This window comes from Lonchura striata, chromosome 34 (assembly GCF_046129695.1).
Source record: "Lonchura striata isolate bLonStr1 chromosome 34, bLonStr1.mat, whole genome shotgun sequence".
NCBI classification, from domain to species: domain Eukaryota; kingdom Metazoa; phylum Chordata; class Aves; order Passeriformes; family Estrildidae; genus Lonchura; species Lonchura striata.
Window position 1 is genome coordinate 4,926,437 of NC_134636.1, and position 15,877 is coordinate 4,942,313.

General features: G+C 54.5%; 1 protein-coding gene across 1 annotated transcript; it reads left to right on the plus strand.

The window, feature by feature from the left end:
- Nucleotides 1–480: 480 nt before the first annotated feature.
- Nucleotides 481–12,473, plus strand: LOC144247838 (serine/threonine-protein kinase pim-1-like). Its single transcript, XM_077789495.1, has 6 exons — nucleotides 481–830; nucleotides 9,905–10,334; nucleotides 10,634–10,684; nucleotides 10,889–11,255; nucleotides 11,930–12,109; nucleotides 12,367–12,473. Exons 1-6 carry the CDS (start codon nucleotides 481–483, stop codon nucleotides 12,471–12,473), a joined length of 1,485 nt encoding a protein of 494 aa, XP_077645621.1.
- The last annotated feature ends 3,404 nt before the right edge of the window (nucleotides 12,474–15,877 follow it).

Sequence of the window (15,877 nt, forward strand, 5' to 3'; positions counted from 1 at the left end):
AGCGAGTTTAACGCTTACTCATCTCTATGCCAGACCCCTGAAAAGAAACACAGCAACACATAAAGTCAGCTCATCAACAGAGGTGAGCAGGTCTGAGCGAACAGAAGGTTGGCTTTCAAGCATATTGGGTTTTTAATTTAGCGGAAGCACTCACTCATTCACGAGCCTTACTTGCCCAAGTGGATTGTGCGATGCTGCTGTCTTGCTCGCGTTCAAGAGAAAGCAGAGGGGAGAAAGGAGTTAAGAAATGAGAGACGCACCTGGGGCGCAGGCTCGGCAGCCAGACGGAGCAGGGCGGCACCGGGCCGCTTTGCCGGAATCCCTTTTGGTGCCGGACAAAGGCGGACGCTGCTCGGCGAGCGGCGCTGGAGCGGCGGCGGCCCCGCCCCGCCCGTCCCGCCCCGCCGCGGGCCGGGGCCGAGCGCTCGGCCGGGCGGGCGCTCGGGATGCTCGGGCAGCGCCGCGGGCCGGGCGGGCGCGATGGAGCCGCCGGAGGGCTGGGACCCCTACGGGCGGCCGGCCCGGCGCACGCAGTGGCTGGTCAGCGCCCTCGCCTCCCACTACGGGCTGGAGCGTGGCGTGGAGAACGAGATCGCCGTGCTGGCCACCGGCCTGGACCGCTACCTGCAGGAGATCTTGCAGCGCCTGGGCCGCGCCGGGGCGGGCCGCATCCCCGGCGAGGACTGCCGCACGCTGTGCCGGGTGCTGGGGCTGGAGGAGGCGGCGGAGCCCGAGGAGTGCGCGGGGCTGTGGGACGGGCTGTCGGCCGAGCTCACCTTCCGCCAGTTCCACGCGCGGCTCTGCGGCCACTTCAGCCCTTGTTCTTGTTGGTGATTTCAACCTGGTGGACATCTGCTGGGAACACAATGCAGCTAAAAAGAGGCAGTCCAGGAAATTTTTAGGGTTGGTGGAGGACAATTTTTTGTCGCAGCTGGTGAGTGAGCCTACCAGGGGAGGGACTGTGTTAGATCTGATGTTTTCAAATAGAGATTGGCTGGTGAGAGATGTGGTGGTTGGAGGGCGCTTGGGGAACAGTGATCACAAAATTATAAAATTCTCAATATTTGGTAAAGTCAGGAGGAATACTAATAAGACTTTTACATTGGAATTCCAGAGGGCAGACTTTGGTCTATTTAGGAGAATTATTCAGAGAGTTGCTTGGGAAGCATCCCTTAAAAACAGAGGGGTTCAGGAAATGTGGGCGTGTTTCAAAATAGAGATCTCAAGGGCACAGGAACAGACTGTCCCTGTGTGCCAAAAGATGAGTTGACAAGGCAAACGTCTAGCCTGGATGGTGAAGGTGGTTTTGGAGGAACTCAGGAATAAAAAGTGGATGTATCATCTTTGGAAGGAGGGTCAGGTCTCTCAGGAAGTGTTTAATGGGTCTGCTAAGGCATGTAGTGTGAAATGATTATTCTCCTGCACGGTGTGGGTGGAGGGAGGCAGAGATCTCTGAAGCTTTCTCTTGGGGAGAGAGGTTTATTGGGGATCCAGGAATGCCCGAGCCTCGTGCTCTCAGGCGTAGCACGTGGCCAGGCTTAGGAGGACGGGGGAGGGGAGAGACAAAAGGAGAAGGGTTCAGGAGAGGGGAAGCCCCAGGAGGGGAAGAGGGGAGAAAGTCCAAGAGAGGGAGGAAGTCCAAAAGCCAGGGAGAAAGTCCAAGAGGCCATATGGACCCTCGGAGCCCCCTTATCAGGGGCTCCTAGGTGGGCTGGGACAAGGCATGGGCCAATGGGGTTACAGACTCTGATGTTTTAGGGGCAGGTACAGAGATGCAGGATGAGCCACAATCTTTTGGGGGGTGGGATGGAACAGTCCATTTCACTCCAGGATTCATCCAAGGGCAGAAGTGACCTTCGGCTAGCTAAGATAACAATCATATCTATCTATCCTCTGCAACAATGTAGGAAAGAAATTAGGGAAGCTGAAGCTCAGTTTGAACTTAAAATGGCAACTTCAGTAAAGGCTAATAAAAAACGTTTTTACGAATATATTAATGGTAAAAGGAAGGGTAAGGTCAACCTTTGTTGTTTATTAGATGTGGAAGAGAATTTAATAACTGCAGATGGAGAGAAGGAAGAGGAGCTTAAAGCCATCTTTGCCTCAGTCTTTAGTGAGAAGACGATTTGCCTTCAGGACAACTGTCCTCCTGGGCTGGTAGATGGTGTCAGGGAGAAGAGTGGGCCACTGTTATCCAGGGGGAGGCAGTCAGAGAACTGCTGAGCTGCTTGGATGTTCATAAATCCATGGGACGAGATGGGATCCACCCCAGGGCGATGAGGGAGCTGGCAGATGAGCTTGCCAAGCTGCTCTCCATCATTTTCCAGCAGTCCTGGCTCACTGGGGAGGTTCCAGATGACTGGAAGCTGCCCAATGTGATGCCCATTCACAGCAAGGGTGGGAAGGAGGATCCTGGTAATTACAGGCCAGTCAGCCTGACCTCAGTATCCAGTAAGGTCATGGAGCAGTTAACACTGAGTGTCACCACACAGCACTTACAGGATGGCCAGGGTGTCAGACCCAGGCAGCAGGGGTTTAGGAGGTGTAAGTCGTGTTTGACCAACCTGGTCTCCTTTTATGACCAGGTGACCCTCCTGGTGGATGCAGGACAGGCTGTGGATGTGTCTATTTGGACTCCAGCAAGGCCTTTGGCACTGCCTCCCACAGCACACTCCTGGAAAAGCTGCAGCCCACGGCTGGGACAGGAGCACTCTGTGCTGGGCTCAGAACTGGCTGCATGGCCGGCCCAGAGAGTGGTGGTGAGCGGTGCTGCATCCAGCTGGGGACAGTCACCAGTGGTGTCCCTCAGGGCTCTGTGCTGGGCCAGCTCTGTTCAATGTTTTTATTGACCACATGGATGAGGGGATTGAGCCTTTCATTAGTAAATCTGCAGATGACACTAAGCTGGGAGCGTGTGTCCATCTGTTCAAAGGGTGGAGGGCTCTGCAGGGAGACCTGGAAAGGTTGGAGGGATGGGCAGAGTCCAATAAGATGAAGCTTAGTAAATCCAAGTGCCCATCCCTGCATTTTGACCACAAACACCCCCTGCAGCATTACAGGCTGGGGATGGTGTGGCTGGTCAGTGCCCAGGCAGAAAGGGACCTGGGGGCACTGGTGTAAAGCCGGTTGAACATGAGCCAGCAGTGTGCCCTGGTGGCCCAGAAGGCCAATGGCTCCTGGCCTGGATCAGGAATGGTGTGGCCAGCAGGAGCAGAGCAGTGATTCTTCCCCTGTACTTGCCCTGGTTGGGCAGCACCTCAAGTGCTGTGTCCAGTTCTGGGCCACCCAGTTTGGGAAGGTCATGGAGGACCTGGAGCATGTCCAGAGAAGGGCAGCAAGGCTGGTGATGTGCTTGGAACACAAGTCCTGTGAGGAACAACTGAGGGAGCTGGGGTTGTTTAGCCCAGAGAAGAGGAGGCTCAGAGGTGACCTTACCACTCTCTACACTCCCTGAAATGTGGTTGCAGTCAGGTGGGGGTTGGTCTCTTTCTCCTCACAGCAGCTGACAGAACCAGAGGACACAGTCTTATGCTGTACCAAGGGAAATTTAGATTGGATATTAGGAAAAATGTTTTTTATGGAAAGGGTGATAAAGTACTGGAATTGTCTGTCCAGGGAGGTGATGGAGTCAGCATCCTTGGATATGTTGAAAAAAAGACTGTATGTGGCACTCAGTGCCAAGATTCAGCTGAGGTGGTGTTAGGGCATGGGTTGGACTTGATGACCTTAAAGGTCTCTTCCAACCCAGTAATTCTGTGTTTCTGTGATTATGTGACATCACAGAGCAGGCTGTGACATCACAGGATGCCTGTAGGACATCACAGAGCAAGCTGTGAGATCATAGAGTGTGCTGTGACATTATAGGGTGGCTGTGTTACATCACTGAAGGTGTTGTGACATGACAGGATGGGTCTGTGAGGCCACAGAGGTGCTGTGTGATATGATAAGTGAGTTTTGCCATCACAGAGCAGGCTGTGACATCACAGAGGAGGTTTGACATCACAACAGAGGTTCTGATGTCACAAAGCTGTCTATGACATTTCAGGCTGGCTGTGTGTCATCACAGAATGGGCTGTGAGGCTACATAGAAGACTCTGCCATCATAGATAAGGGCTCTGTGACATCACAGAGCAGCTGTGTGATGTCACAGAGAAGGCTGAGACAATAGAGAGTGGGTTGTGCCATCACAGAGCTGACTGTGAAATCACAGAGCAGGCTGTGACATTAAAGGGAGACTGTGACATCACAGGCTGGGCTGTGACGCCACAGGGCAGACTTTGTGACAACACAGAGCAGACTGGGACCTCAAAGAGTAGGCTGTGACATCACAGAGCAGCTGTATGAAATCCCAGGTGGCCTGTTACATCTCAGAGTGGGCTGTGTGACATCACTGTGGCTGTGTGACATCCCAGGGGCTGTGTGACATCGCAAGGGCTGTGTGACTTCACAGTTGGCTGTGTGACACATAGGACAATGAGGGCAAGGATAAAAGGAATATGGCCCAAAAGCTGAACAGAGGTCAAATTTAACAGGACTTAACTTATACCTTAACCTTAACTTCTACCTTCAACTTCAAAATCTAGCAAAAGAACAGATATTAACAGTATTTAACATAACTTATAACCTACGACTTTTCAATTTAACAGAGCAATATAATTTAACAGTATTTAGCTCAGCTTATAACTTATAGCAAAAGAACAACTCTTAGCAGCATTTAACTTAGCTTAGGCTGCATCACTTGACCTCACTTACAGGCCTGACTGGCTCAGCTATCCAGGGCACTCAGAGCCCTCACAGAGCAGCATTTCTGCCACATTCCCCAGCACAGGCACTCCTGTGTGCACAGAGATACAGAGAGTCAGTGCAAGGCACCTGTGAGAAATTCCCCTGAGGGCAGGGAAATGCTCCTTGAGGATGCTTTGGCATCTCCCCAGCAGGGAAGGGTTGAGCCTGGAGGAGTGGGGGGATCGGCCCAGGCTCCCTCGTTGTTTCGGGATCCCCGAATTCAGCAAACGGGAGAGTTCCCGGCTCGGAGAGGCCCCACTCAGAGGGAGTCGCTGGCCCAGGAGAGCTCCAAGGGCTCCTTTTGGAGCGCTGTTTGTAGGGCCCCAAGAGAGGGGCTGCAGTCCCAGCCATGTTTCATCCTGGCCGCACTTGGCATCAGCAGCTTTCTTTGGCAGGGTGAGAACAGGGATGTTGTGCCACTGAGGGGACACAAACAATTCCCAGGGCTGCTCCTAAAGTAACCAGGAGCTGGCTGGGCAGCAGCAGTGCCTGGAGCAGAGTGTGTTTGTGATGAGCTCCAGAGGAGCTGAGCCCAGGGGCTGTCGGCCAAGACTGAGGCCAAGTGAGCATTTCTCAGCTGGCAGGGCAGCCTGAGAAGGGGAGGAGGGAATGCACCAGCACAGGAACCATGGAACCAAGGGACCATTGTGACACTGTGGGGCCTGTGAGACCTGGGCACCATTGTGACACTGTGGGGCCTGTGAGACCAAGGGGCCATTGTGACACTGTGAGGCACCATGGAACAATGGACACCATTGTGACACTTGGGGGACACATTGGATCATGGAGACCATTGGGATACTATGATACCCAATGGAATCAGCAAAGCATTGTGACACTGTGAGGCTACATGGAACCAGTGAGACCATTGTGACCCTGGGGTCCCCACAGAACCAAGAGGACCATTGTGACATTGTGGGGGCCTCGTGTCATCAGTGGTCCATTGTGACACTGTGGAGCCAAAGGAGATCATTGTGACACTGCAAACCCCCATGGTCCAAAGGTCCATTGTGACATTGTGGGCCTCATGGATCAGAGGACTCATGTGTCATTGTGGGGCCTGGGGAAACATGGAGACCATTGGGACACTCCATGGCCTCATGGAATCTTTGGAACCATTGTGAAACTAGGAGGTCTCATGGAACCCAGGGGCTATTGTAACACTGTGGGACCCCATGCAACCAAAGGAACACAGAACAGGTCTGGCTGGTTTGGCCTCCCATGGACTGCCTGACTGGTCCAGCTGACCTTGGCATGTTAAAGGTCTCTTCTCCTCTGCTACTGGGGCTCACTGGGACAGGAAACACTGGGGCTCCCTGCTTTCCTTTCAGTGGAAAAGAACTCTCCTTCTCCTCCAAGTGCCCATGGCCAGAACTGGGATTTTACGTCCAAGTGTCCTTTTATCCAGGGATTGTTCCCATAGGAATATTGCCAGGACAAGTCTGGTTGACAGTGGTTTCATGAGCGTCACCTCTCATCTGTGCCCCAAACACTGGGGAAGGCTCCATGCTTTCCTTCCTATGGGAAAGAATTGTCCTGTTGTGTGTTTTTCTTTAGTTTGATATTTGTTCTGTGTATGTTCAACCCCCAACCCCTAATCTCCTCCCTTCCCCAGTTTTCAATCTTCCCAAGCTCTTCCCTACCCCCCTCCCCTCCAAGTTGTCAATCCTCCCTTTCCCTGCCCCTTTCCCCAGAACATTCCCTGTCACTCCTCGTAGCCTCCTCCCCTGCTTCCAGAGCATTCCCTGTCTATTTAGTGAGGCACAACACCCTTTTGGTTACTTTGTGTTACTCCTCTCCCCTGTTTCCCCTGATAGGTTTGTGCTCTGTTAGTCCCTCCTTAGACTCTTCCCCAGGCGTACCCTCACTGGTTGCTGTTCCTATACCCCGCCTCTTGAGTTCTGGTATAAAACCTTTGTTCGCCCTCCCCAGAGGGTCCTGGGGCTCACTGAATAAAACCATGCTGTTCACCCCCAAGTCCCGTGTTGCCTCCCCACGCCAAGTGGGGCTGCAGAGCTTCACAGGGGGAGCAGCCGCCCGTTCTCTTCCCTCTCACTGCCCAGCACTCCACCGCTTGGGGTATCACGGCGAGAGAGGCTGCCCGCATTGCAACACTGTCCTGCTTCTCCAGGTGCCCATGGCCAAAATTGGGATTCTGTCTCCAAAATTCCCTATATCCAGAGGCTGCCTGCAGACAATCTGCCATTCCTGACAAGTCTGGCTGACCTTGGCCTTGTGAGGCTCTCATCTGCCTTCCAAACACTGGGGCTCTGTGCTTTCCTTCCTATGGAACAGAACTCTTCTTATCCAGGTGCCTATGTCCAGAATAGGGATTACAACTCCAACATTGCCTGGTGTGAAAGACTGGAGGAGATTGTTGGCTGGAAACATTTTGTGTATGAGGGAGGAAGGGGCAGGTCCAGCCTTGCCCGGCCCTGGAGCCCCAGCACTGCCCTGCCCTGGAACCCCAATCCCCCCAGAGCCTCTATCCCAGCCCAGCAGTGTCTGCCAGTCCCTGGCACAGCACAGGCAATGCTCCACAGCCACCTCTGGAGCTCCCAGCCCAGCTCCTGAGTGACCAAATGACCCCAAGTCCTCCCTGGGGCTGGCGCAGCAGAACTCAGAGGCACCAGCGGCTCCAGCTGGGAAATGGAGTGTGGGATGGGGCTGTGAAAGCCCTGCCTGGGCTGTGCCAAGCAGGACACACAAGCCCTGACCCTCATCCCCCAAGCAACTCTCTCAAGGAGACATTTAAAAGGAATTACAATAATTTGTGTACTCTGAGTTAGATTCACTGGAGAAATAGTGCCCCAAAGCTCATTAACATTTAGAATACTTGAACAAGTCAAGCCTCTGGGAATAATTTGATTTAAGTTTTCAAATCTTTTGTGATTAATTAGGCAGGCTTTAGTAGTGTATTCAAAGTGAATGCTTTATTTTTACAAAGACACAGAAAAGATTTGTTAGGTCCTGTTTCATTTTTTTACTCCACATAAATGAATATGTGCAATCTCCACTTGACACTGAATCCAAGTACCTCCTCATGCAGTTGAAATAGATATGAAAATCAAGACCCTTGATGGCTGACAATCCATCAGACTCTGTCCCTACCCCCACCCCACCATTTCCCCCATCCAAGCCCTGGCCCTCAGAGCAGCCTTGTGCAAATCTGAGCTCCCTCCAGCCCAGGCTGCACCTGCAGGTTTCAGCTCCTTGGCTCCAACCCCCACCTGCTTTCCTTGGAGTAAGAGCTGCCTGAAGACACAGAGGGATGTTCAATTCTTGTCAGCCAACAAAGCCAAGGGAAGACACAGCTCCATCAAATGCAGAAGTCATTCCTGTGCTGGCTATTAAATCCACTTTGCACAGTAGCCAGTCTCCGAGCAATGGAAAACACTTTCTGTACCCAGCACAGATCCCAAGGTCCCCCCAAACCCTCCCTGCCCCGATTCTGCCCAAATTTGCTCTTTCCACACACGAGTCACATGCTGAAGTCAGGAGCTTCCTCCATGCCCAGAGGGAGGAAAAGAGAGAAAGTGGATGAAGAGCTCTCCTGTGCAGAGCTAAGGTCCAAGTGCCCCTGCAGTGGGAGCCACAACTCATCGGGTTTGTGTCCTTTGGGCTCAGGGATGGTGACACTCAAAGGCACAGAAAGGTTTCTTGCCAACAAACAGGAGTTGAACATTTGAACAATTTAATAACCATCACAGACTTTCCTTTTTCTTGGAACTGTTTAAACCTGCTCTGGACTGAAAACCCAGAAAAACACTGGCAGCTCACACCTGTGGCCCACCGAGGTCTGGGACCCTGCATTCCAGTGCCAGAGGGACTGAGAAGAGACCGAGTGAGCCAACTACAACCCACAAAAAGGACTTTCTTAATTGCCATCTCTTCAGAACTCTGAGGGGGTTTATTTCATATTATTCATGCTTGTGAACACTTTACTTATTAAATAAACAGGTTTTTTCCACTTTTCTCCAGGGAAGTCTTCTCCTGAAATAGTAGGGAGAAGGGCCGCTTGAACTTGATTTGTAGACGGACTCCTTTTGGAGGTTTCCTCACAAAATTTGCCCTAAACCAGTACAAACAGTCACAATTGTGCCACTTCACCAGTGGCACAACTCCCCAGCCCCCCAGGAAAAGAAAGGACATGTCAAGTTCTCCAAACACTTGGCCTGCTTTGCTGCAAAAGTTGTGCTGCATACACAGTGCAGTGTGGAAAGCCAAGAGAAGCTGCAGCAGGTGGCAAATCTTGGGACAGAAGCTCAACCTTGTTCTCCATGAGAGGTTCTTGTCAAGAGCAGAGAGGAGAAGATTCCTGGAGAAGTGGAACAGCGTTGCAGAAGTGAAATGAAAATGAAAGAAAGTATCTAAGATGTTTTCCTCTTTATTTCTATGCTCCCCTTTTCCATGTTGCACGACTTCTCCATGCCATGAATTCCAAATGGATCTCACCTCTAAGATGGGTCACTTAGCAAGTTATAAACATTGTAAAATACCATGAGCTATACGCAGTTTTCCTTCCCCTGTTTTTACTGGAAAGCAACGCTGGAGACATAAGTGCAGTGCTTGGGTCAGGTAGGAATCCTACAGCAAGGGAATGTGCCCCAAGGGTGTTTGAGCCTCAGCAAGGACAATGCACGGCAGCGACACAGCAGAGGGGATTCCTCTGCCAGTGTGCAGGAGTCAGGACTCTGGATCTGGGCTCCACACTGCAAAGTTCCCGTGTCTGGACAGACGAAGGGGCTGTCCCCGGGGCGCGCGGGGCTCGGCCGTGGGGCTCGTGGGGCGAGCGGGGAACGGACACGCGGACAAACGGCCTCGGTGCTTCAGTTGCAGAGGCAGCAGCGGCGGCAGCAGCGGCAGCAAAAGCAGTTTTTCTCTTCTTTCTCTTTCTCTTCTCCCTCCCCCGCTGTCGGACACCTTCCCCTCGGTGTCCTTCCCCGGTGTCCCTCTCCTCTCCCCGCCTCCTTCTCCCCATGCCGGGCCGGGCCATGCCCCCGGCCCGCCCCCGGCCCCGGGCGGGGCTGCCCCGTCCCCGGCCCCGCCCGCCCCGCCGCGGTCTCGCCTCCGCCCGGCTCTGGCCGTGCTGGCGGTGGCGCTGCCGGGCGGGCATCAGTGCCTGGGGCTGGGCCGGCATCGCCGCCCTTTGGCTCCGCCTGGCCCGAGCCCGGCCCCGGCCCCGCCGCAGGGTCCGGCCCCGGCGCCGGCGCCTCCCGGGCCCCGCGGAGGACACACGCGGCACGGCCGCTCCCGCCGCCCCCGCTGCGGCTTCCCCGGCCCGAGCTCCGCCGCTCGGCAGCGCGGCCGCCGGCCCCGAGCCTCCCGTGTCCCGTTGCCGAGACCGAAGGCCTGGGGATGGCCGGCCCGAGGCGCTCGGGGGGCGCTCGGGGGCCGCTGCTGGCCCCGGGCCGAGCGCTGACAGCCGCGTCCCGCCCGCAGGGAAGGCGCAGGAGGCCCTGCAGGAGCGGTACCGAGTGGGTTCGCTGCTGGGGCGCGGCGGCTTCGGCAGAGTGTTCGCAGCCACGCGGCTCTCGGACGGCGCCCCGGTGAGCGGCGGGGCCGGCGGCGGGCATGGAGGAGGAGGAGGAGGAGGAAGGAGGGAGAGGAGGAGGAGGATGGAGGAGGAAGAGAAGGAGGAGGAGGAAGGAGGAGGAAGAGAAGGAGGAGGAGGAAGGAGGGAGAGGAGGAGGAGGATGGAGAAGGAAGAGAAGGAGGAGAAGGAAGGAGGAGGTAGAGAAGGAGGAGGAGGAAGAGGAAGACGAGGCGGATGAGGAGAAGGAAGCAGGAGGATGGGGCTCGGCAGGGCGGGCGGCGAGCTCAGCCCGCTGCTGCCTTTGGCTTGCAGGTGGCCATCAAAAGGGTGCCACGGAACCGCGTCCGGCGCTGGGGCGAGCTGGTGAGTGAGCGGGGCCAGCGGGAACAGCCGGGCCGTGCCGGGCGGGGATGAGGCGAGGCCCGGCATGGGGGAAGCCACCAGGACGCCTCGATGGGGAGCGGGCGTGGGGCCAGCGCAGGGCGCAGAGCATCCCGGGCTGGCTGAGGGGTTCCCCTGCCCTGGCACGACATCAGTCCCACTGGTGGCACCGTGGTCCTCCCGCAGCCCGACGGCACCAGCGCACCTCTAGAGATCGTCCTGCTGGACAAGGTGTCCACCGGCTTCCCTGGTGTGGTCCAGCTGCTGGAGTGGTTTGAGCTCCCCAACAGCATCGTGATGGTGCTGGAGCGGCCGGAGCGGTCTCAGGACCTCCTGCATTTCATTCGGGCACGGAGGTTCCTGTCTGAAGAGGTGGCACGGGAGCTGTTCCGCCAGGTGCTGGAGGCCGTACGGCACTGCACCAGCCGCGGGGTCCTGCACCGTGACATAAAACCAGAGAACATCCTGGTTGACCTGGCCACTGGCCAGGCAAAATTGATCGACTTTGGCTGTGGCACCTACCTGCAGGACACAGCCTACACTGACTTTGCAGGTGAGCCCGGGCAGGGGTGTGCTCCCAGTCCTACCATCTCATGGCCCAACATCTCACAGGCCAAGCTGGGTGTGGCAGCGAGGATTCTCTCTTTTGCTGCCAGTCAGGGTACTGAGTCTTTACCTGAGCTGCTTTTGAGCGGGGCTGGGTGGGGAGGCATCTTCCAGCCCTGCTGGCAGCCTTCACCCACCACTCTGCCTGGGGCTGGGGTTGGAGCAGCAGCTGCCAGCCTGACAAAAGCACCCGTGGGTGGGGGTAGCAGAGGAGGGGGCCAGGACCAGTGCACCAGCCAGTTTGGTGTGCAGGCGAGAGGAAGGGCTTGGACTGCTCCACTCACCTTGTTTTCATAATATTTTATGAAAACATAAAATATTGGCTTCATAATATTTTTGGGGCACTGCAGGCAGGGAGGATAAGGACCTGTTTTTTCCCCCAACCCTGAATGGGTTTTTGCTTTACATGTCATGGTCAGGCCTTGCTGGGGCTTCTGCTGCCCTCTTCCAACACCAGTGGCTTCTTGTCCAGCCCTGAGTTTGTACACAATCCCAGGTTCTGGCGAGAGTGCAGCAGTCACTCCGTGTGTCACTGGGGCAGCCCCTGCATGCCCAGGGATGCTGGGGCCAGGCTCTGGAAGCAGCAGCATCCCCCTGATGAACTCCATTTGTATTCCACAGGGACACTGTCATACAGCCCCCCGGAATGGACCCGCTTGGGCTGGTACCATGGCGAGGCAGCAACGATCTGGTCCCTGGGCATCCTGCTGCACCAGATGGTCTGCGGGCAGCACCCTTTCAGGAGGGGCAGGAAGATCAGCTGGGACCATCAGCTCTCGCTGCCACAGCGGCTCTCTCCAGGTGGATCCTCATCTCTGGCCACGGGGGAATACCAGTGCTGGGAGACAGCAGCGGGCTCGTGAGCATCTCGCTCTGGCAGCTGCTGAGGAGGTGGCACATGTCCTGCTCTCCTGCTCTCCTCCACAACAGGGAATTGATGGGAAAGTTTAGGCCCAGCTGGGAGCACAAAAGCAGCATGGCCTGGGCATGGGAAGAGTGGGGCAAAGCAGACAGGAGCCTTCTCTAGCTGACTGGTGGTTTCTGGTTTCTCTGCCCAGAGTGCCAAGAACTTATCAGGTGGTGCTTATCCATGCACTTCTTGGACAGACCTTCCTTAGAAGACCTGTTCTGTGAGCCATGGATACAGGATATTCACCTGTCATAGATGAAGGGAGAGAGCCTCATGCACACTTTGCTGCAGGGCCCTGGTAAGTTACAGCTCCACACATGCCCTGGCAATCAGAAGCAAGGAAACCCAGACTTTTTTCCTTGTCTATATCAATGCACTGGGGTTGTTGGTGGGAACACGCAGCCCTTGTGCTGGAGCTGAGCTGCTCTGCCCAGCACTGGTGGCTGCCATCCAAGGTGGTTTTGCTTGTCCCAGTTGCCTGACAGCTGGGGCCCTGGGCAGAGCCCTGACAGCCTGGTCTGACCCCCAGGGAAGGAGAAGGAGCCCCTGGAGAAGCTGTACCAGGTGGGGCTGCTGGAGACAGCGAGGACGACATCAAGGATGACAACCTCTTCCTCAACTTGGACACTGGCAGCTGAAGATGATGGGCTTCTGGCACCTTCTCCAAAGCCAGGCTCCACAGCGAATTTGCAGATGAGTCCACAACCGGGGAAATGCTCCCAGATTTGGGCATTGCTCAGACTGGCTGGGAACAAAAGGTTCTCCTTGTTCTGGGGCAGATGCAACTTCAGTCGGCTGCCCAGCTGCTTTTTGGCAGGGCTGGGGGCATGGGTTGGGGTGGATACAAAATGGGAGTTGGCTCCTGGCCCTGCTAACAGCCCCCACCACCCAGCATGGCCTAGGCTGAGGCTGGGGCTGGGGCTGGGGCAGCCAGCCCAACACAAGCAAACCCCCATGGTGGGAGCAGAGGTGGGACTCCAGAACCTGTGCAGGGGCTGCTGTGCTTTGCAGGCAAGGAATGGCTTGGGCTGCTCCACTGCCCTTGTTTGGTTTGGGATCACTGTTATTTTGGGAGGCAGTGCAGGAGGGAAGAAAGAAAGTGTGGGCTTCTCTCCCCCATGGGTGGGATTTTCCCTAGCATGTGGGGGTTGGGCCTTCCTCAGACCCCTGACAGAGATAAGAGTTTTTTTCTTGCTTCCCCTTGTCTCTAATCACTTTTCAACAGTTTGTTGTTTGTTTTTCTCGAGGAAGCGTTCAATGTAAGGTCCAGTCGGGATTGGGAAGTGCTTGGGAGCAGCTGCAGCGTGGATGGGCCGTGCCCTTGGAGAAGGCTGAGGACATCATTTGGGACCAGCTTTTCTCCCAGCAGAGGATGTCATGAGGTGAGTCCCGGCCTGCTTGGCATGGTGGGATCAGAGCTTTTGGGAGATGGCAACAAGCACAAGGAGGCTCCTGCTCTGGGCAGCTGCTGAGGGCTGGATGTGCTGTGGCTGGCTGCAGGCTGGGAATGTCCTGCCCTCCTGCTCTGCTCCCAAAGGCAGCAGTGATGGGCAGCTCTGGGCACGGCTCTGGGCACAGCCAGCATGGCCTGGGCTCTGTGGGCAGCTGGGACAAGGGGACAGGAGCCTTCAGCTGACGGGTGGTTTCTGGTTTCTCTCCTTGCAGCCGGGCTCTGCGGGTGCTGAGGCTGCCCTGGGCTCTGCCAGGGCTCTGCTGGGCTCTGCCCTGGGCACAGCTGGGCTGGCTCTGCCCTCACATTGCTATGACAGCTTTGCATCAGATGAGCCCGTTTGAGCACAGTGCCTGAGCTTTCTGCTTTGGCAGGTGAGTGAGACTCTCCTGTAGGCCAGGAGATTGCAGCTGGGGTCACACATTCAATTGGCAAGGACCCAAACTCTCCACAGTCCCAGCTGACCCCCTGAATCTCTGCAGGAATGCCTGGATCTCCACTATTCATTCTTCATTTCTTTTTGGCTGTAATTGTGTAGTTTCACTTTCTTCCTCCTCTAGAAGTGCCATGAGTGGCCAAAGCTGGCAAGTGAGCCGTGTTCCTGAGGCAGTGCAGTCTGGAGCTGATGGATGGAGAATTGCCCTTCCCACTTCCAAACCAGAGCAAAAAGCCGTAAGTGGGATTTTTCATCCATAAGAAACCCCTGACAGTTTCAGAGGGAATGTGCAGCTCATTCCCAGAGTGAGAAGGAAGGTCATCTTCTAAAGAATTTGGGGTTTGACAGAGTTTAGATTTCCAGTCCTGTCTGGAGTTGGAAGGGCCCCAATCAATTTCCTATTGCTTTGACCACAATTTAAAATCACAACGTTGGAAACAAGCCCCAAAAACTTTAAAAAAGGCTGCTGAGGTCAGTAAGATGGATCCATGCCATCAGCACATTTACAATGTAAATAACTGAGTTCTCTTTTTAAAAAGATCATTTACCTCTTAATGCAAAGTTACAGAAGTTGTTTCACTAACACTTGGATTTTATTTTTATCTTTTACAATTCATCTAATTGGGTTTGTTTTCTTTTTCCTTTTTTTTTTTTCTCTAAATAGAGGTTCTGGCCCTCTTGCAACCAAAAGGGAAAGGGCCCCACCAAGCCTTGTTACCCACAGATAACATGGTAAAGCTGAACACTAAAGGACCTTGTGGGCATTATTCTGGAATTAAAAAGGTGCCAGCTCCATGGACAACAGAATTATTGTTCCTAACTTGAATGAGATTGAGCAAAAAGAATGAAGAACGGTGTCACTAAAGTACTACAGATGTCTGTAATTTGTACCTTGATAGTCAGCCAGAACCTTTGTTTGCCAAAACACCTCCAGAGTTTCACCAAGGGATCAGTCATCAAAAATGTTTTGAAAATGTAAAGACCAAGGTAGCCAAAGCACTCAGTGTCACTAATTGCTGGGTATGTTCTCAGCTGAAGCTGGGAGGAATGGGGTTCCCTTGGAGGGCTCACCCTGTGTGGTGGCCAGAACTCTGTCAATGGGCTCTGCCTCGTAACGGAGTCAATGAAGGGACAGTTACAGAAAACTCTGCTGTGGGACACAGGAATACAATGATCAGTGAGACAGGATTCACTCAGATTTCCCGTCAGGAGAAACCAAACCCTGTTATAGTTCTAGAGGCTACAGTGTCAGAAGATTTCTGTGCTTTACCATCACTGCCAATGTCAGTAGAACTTGGGGTGCTGCAGCTGGTCAGTGTCAGTGTCACACCACTCCCAGCTGCAGGGCCACCATTTAGGCTCCTTCAGCAACAAGCACACAGAAGACTTAGGGTCCAGAGAACATTTTCCTCCCAAAGAGTGCCTTGGGTTTTAGAAAGCAAAAGATTCTGGTTCACCCTGCGCCCCATGTGCCCTGCCCTGTCCCGTGGAGTTGACATGAAGGAGCTGAATGGATTATTAGAAGAGGTAGCAAATGATGCTGTTAAAATGTCCAATAGCACATCCTATGAGCTCCAACAAACACAAATGGGGACTCCAGAGAACCGCATGGCCTTGGATTATCTGCTTGCTGGCCAAGGAGGAACCTGGGCTATCAGGGGATGAGGATGTTGCACTGCTAGCAGTGATGGGTTTGAAGGCCAACAGTCAGGAATCACCTTGACAGAAAGAGCAGTAGAAGAGTGGCAGAAAGAAGAAAATTTTTCTTGGTGG

Coding starts and splice junctions, on each gene's coding strand:
- LOC144247838 (XM_077789495.1), top strand. CDS start 481: ATGGAGCCGCCGGAGGGCTGGGACCCCTACGGGCGGCCGGCCCGGCGC. Junction 831..9,904: donor TTCAGCCCTTGTTCTTGTTG/GTGATTTCAACC, acceptor GGCGGGCATCAG/TGCCTGGGGCTGGGCCGGCA. Junction 10,685..10,888: donor TCCGGCGCTGGGGCGAGCTG/GTGAGTGAGCGG, acceptor GTCCTCCCGCAG/CCCGACGGCACCAGCGCACC.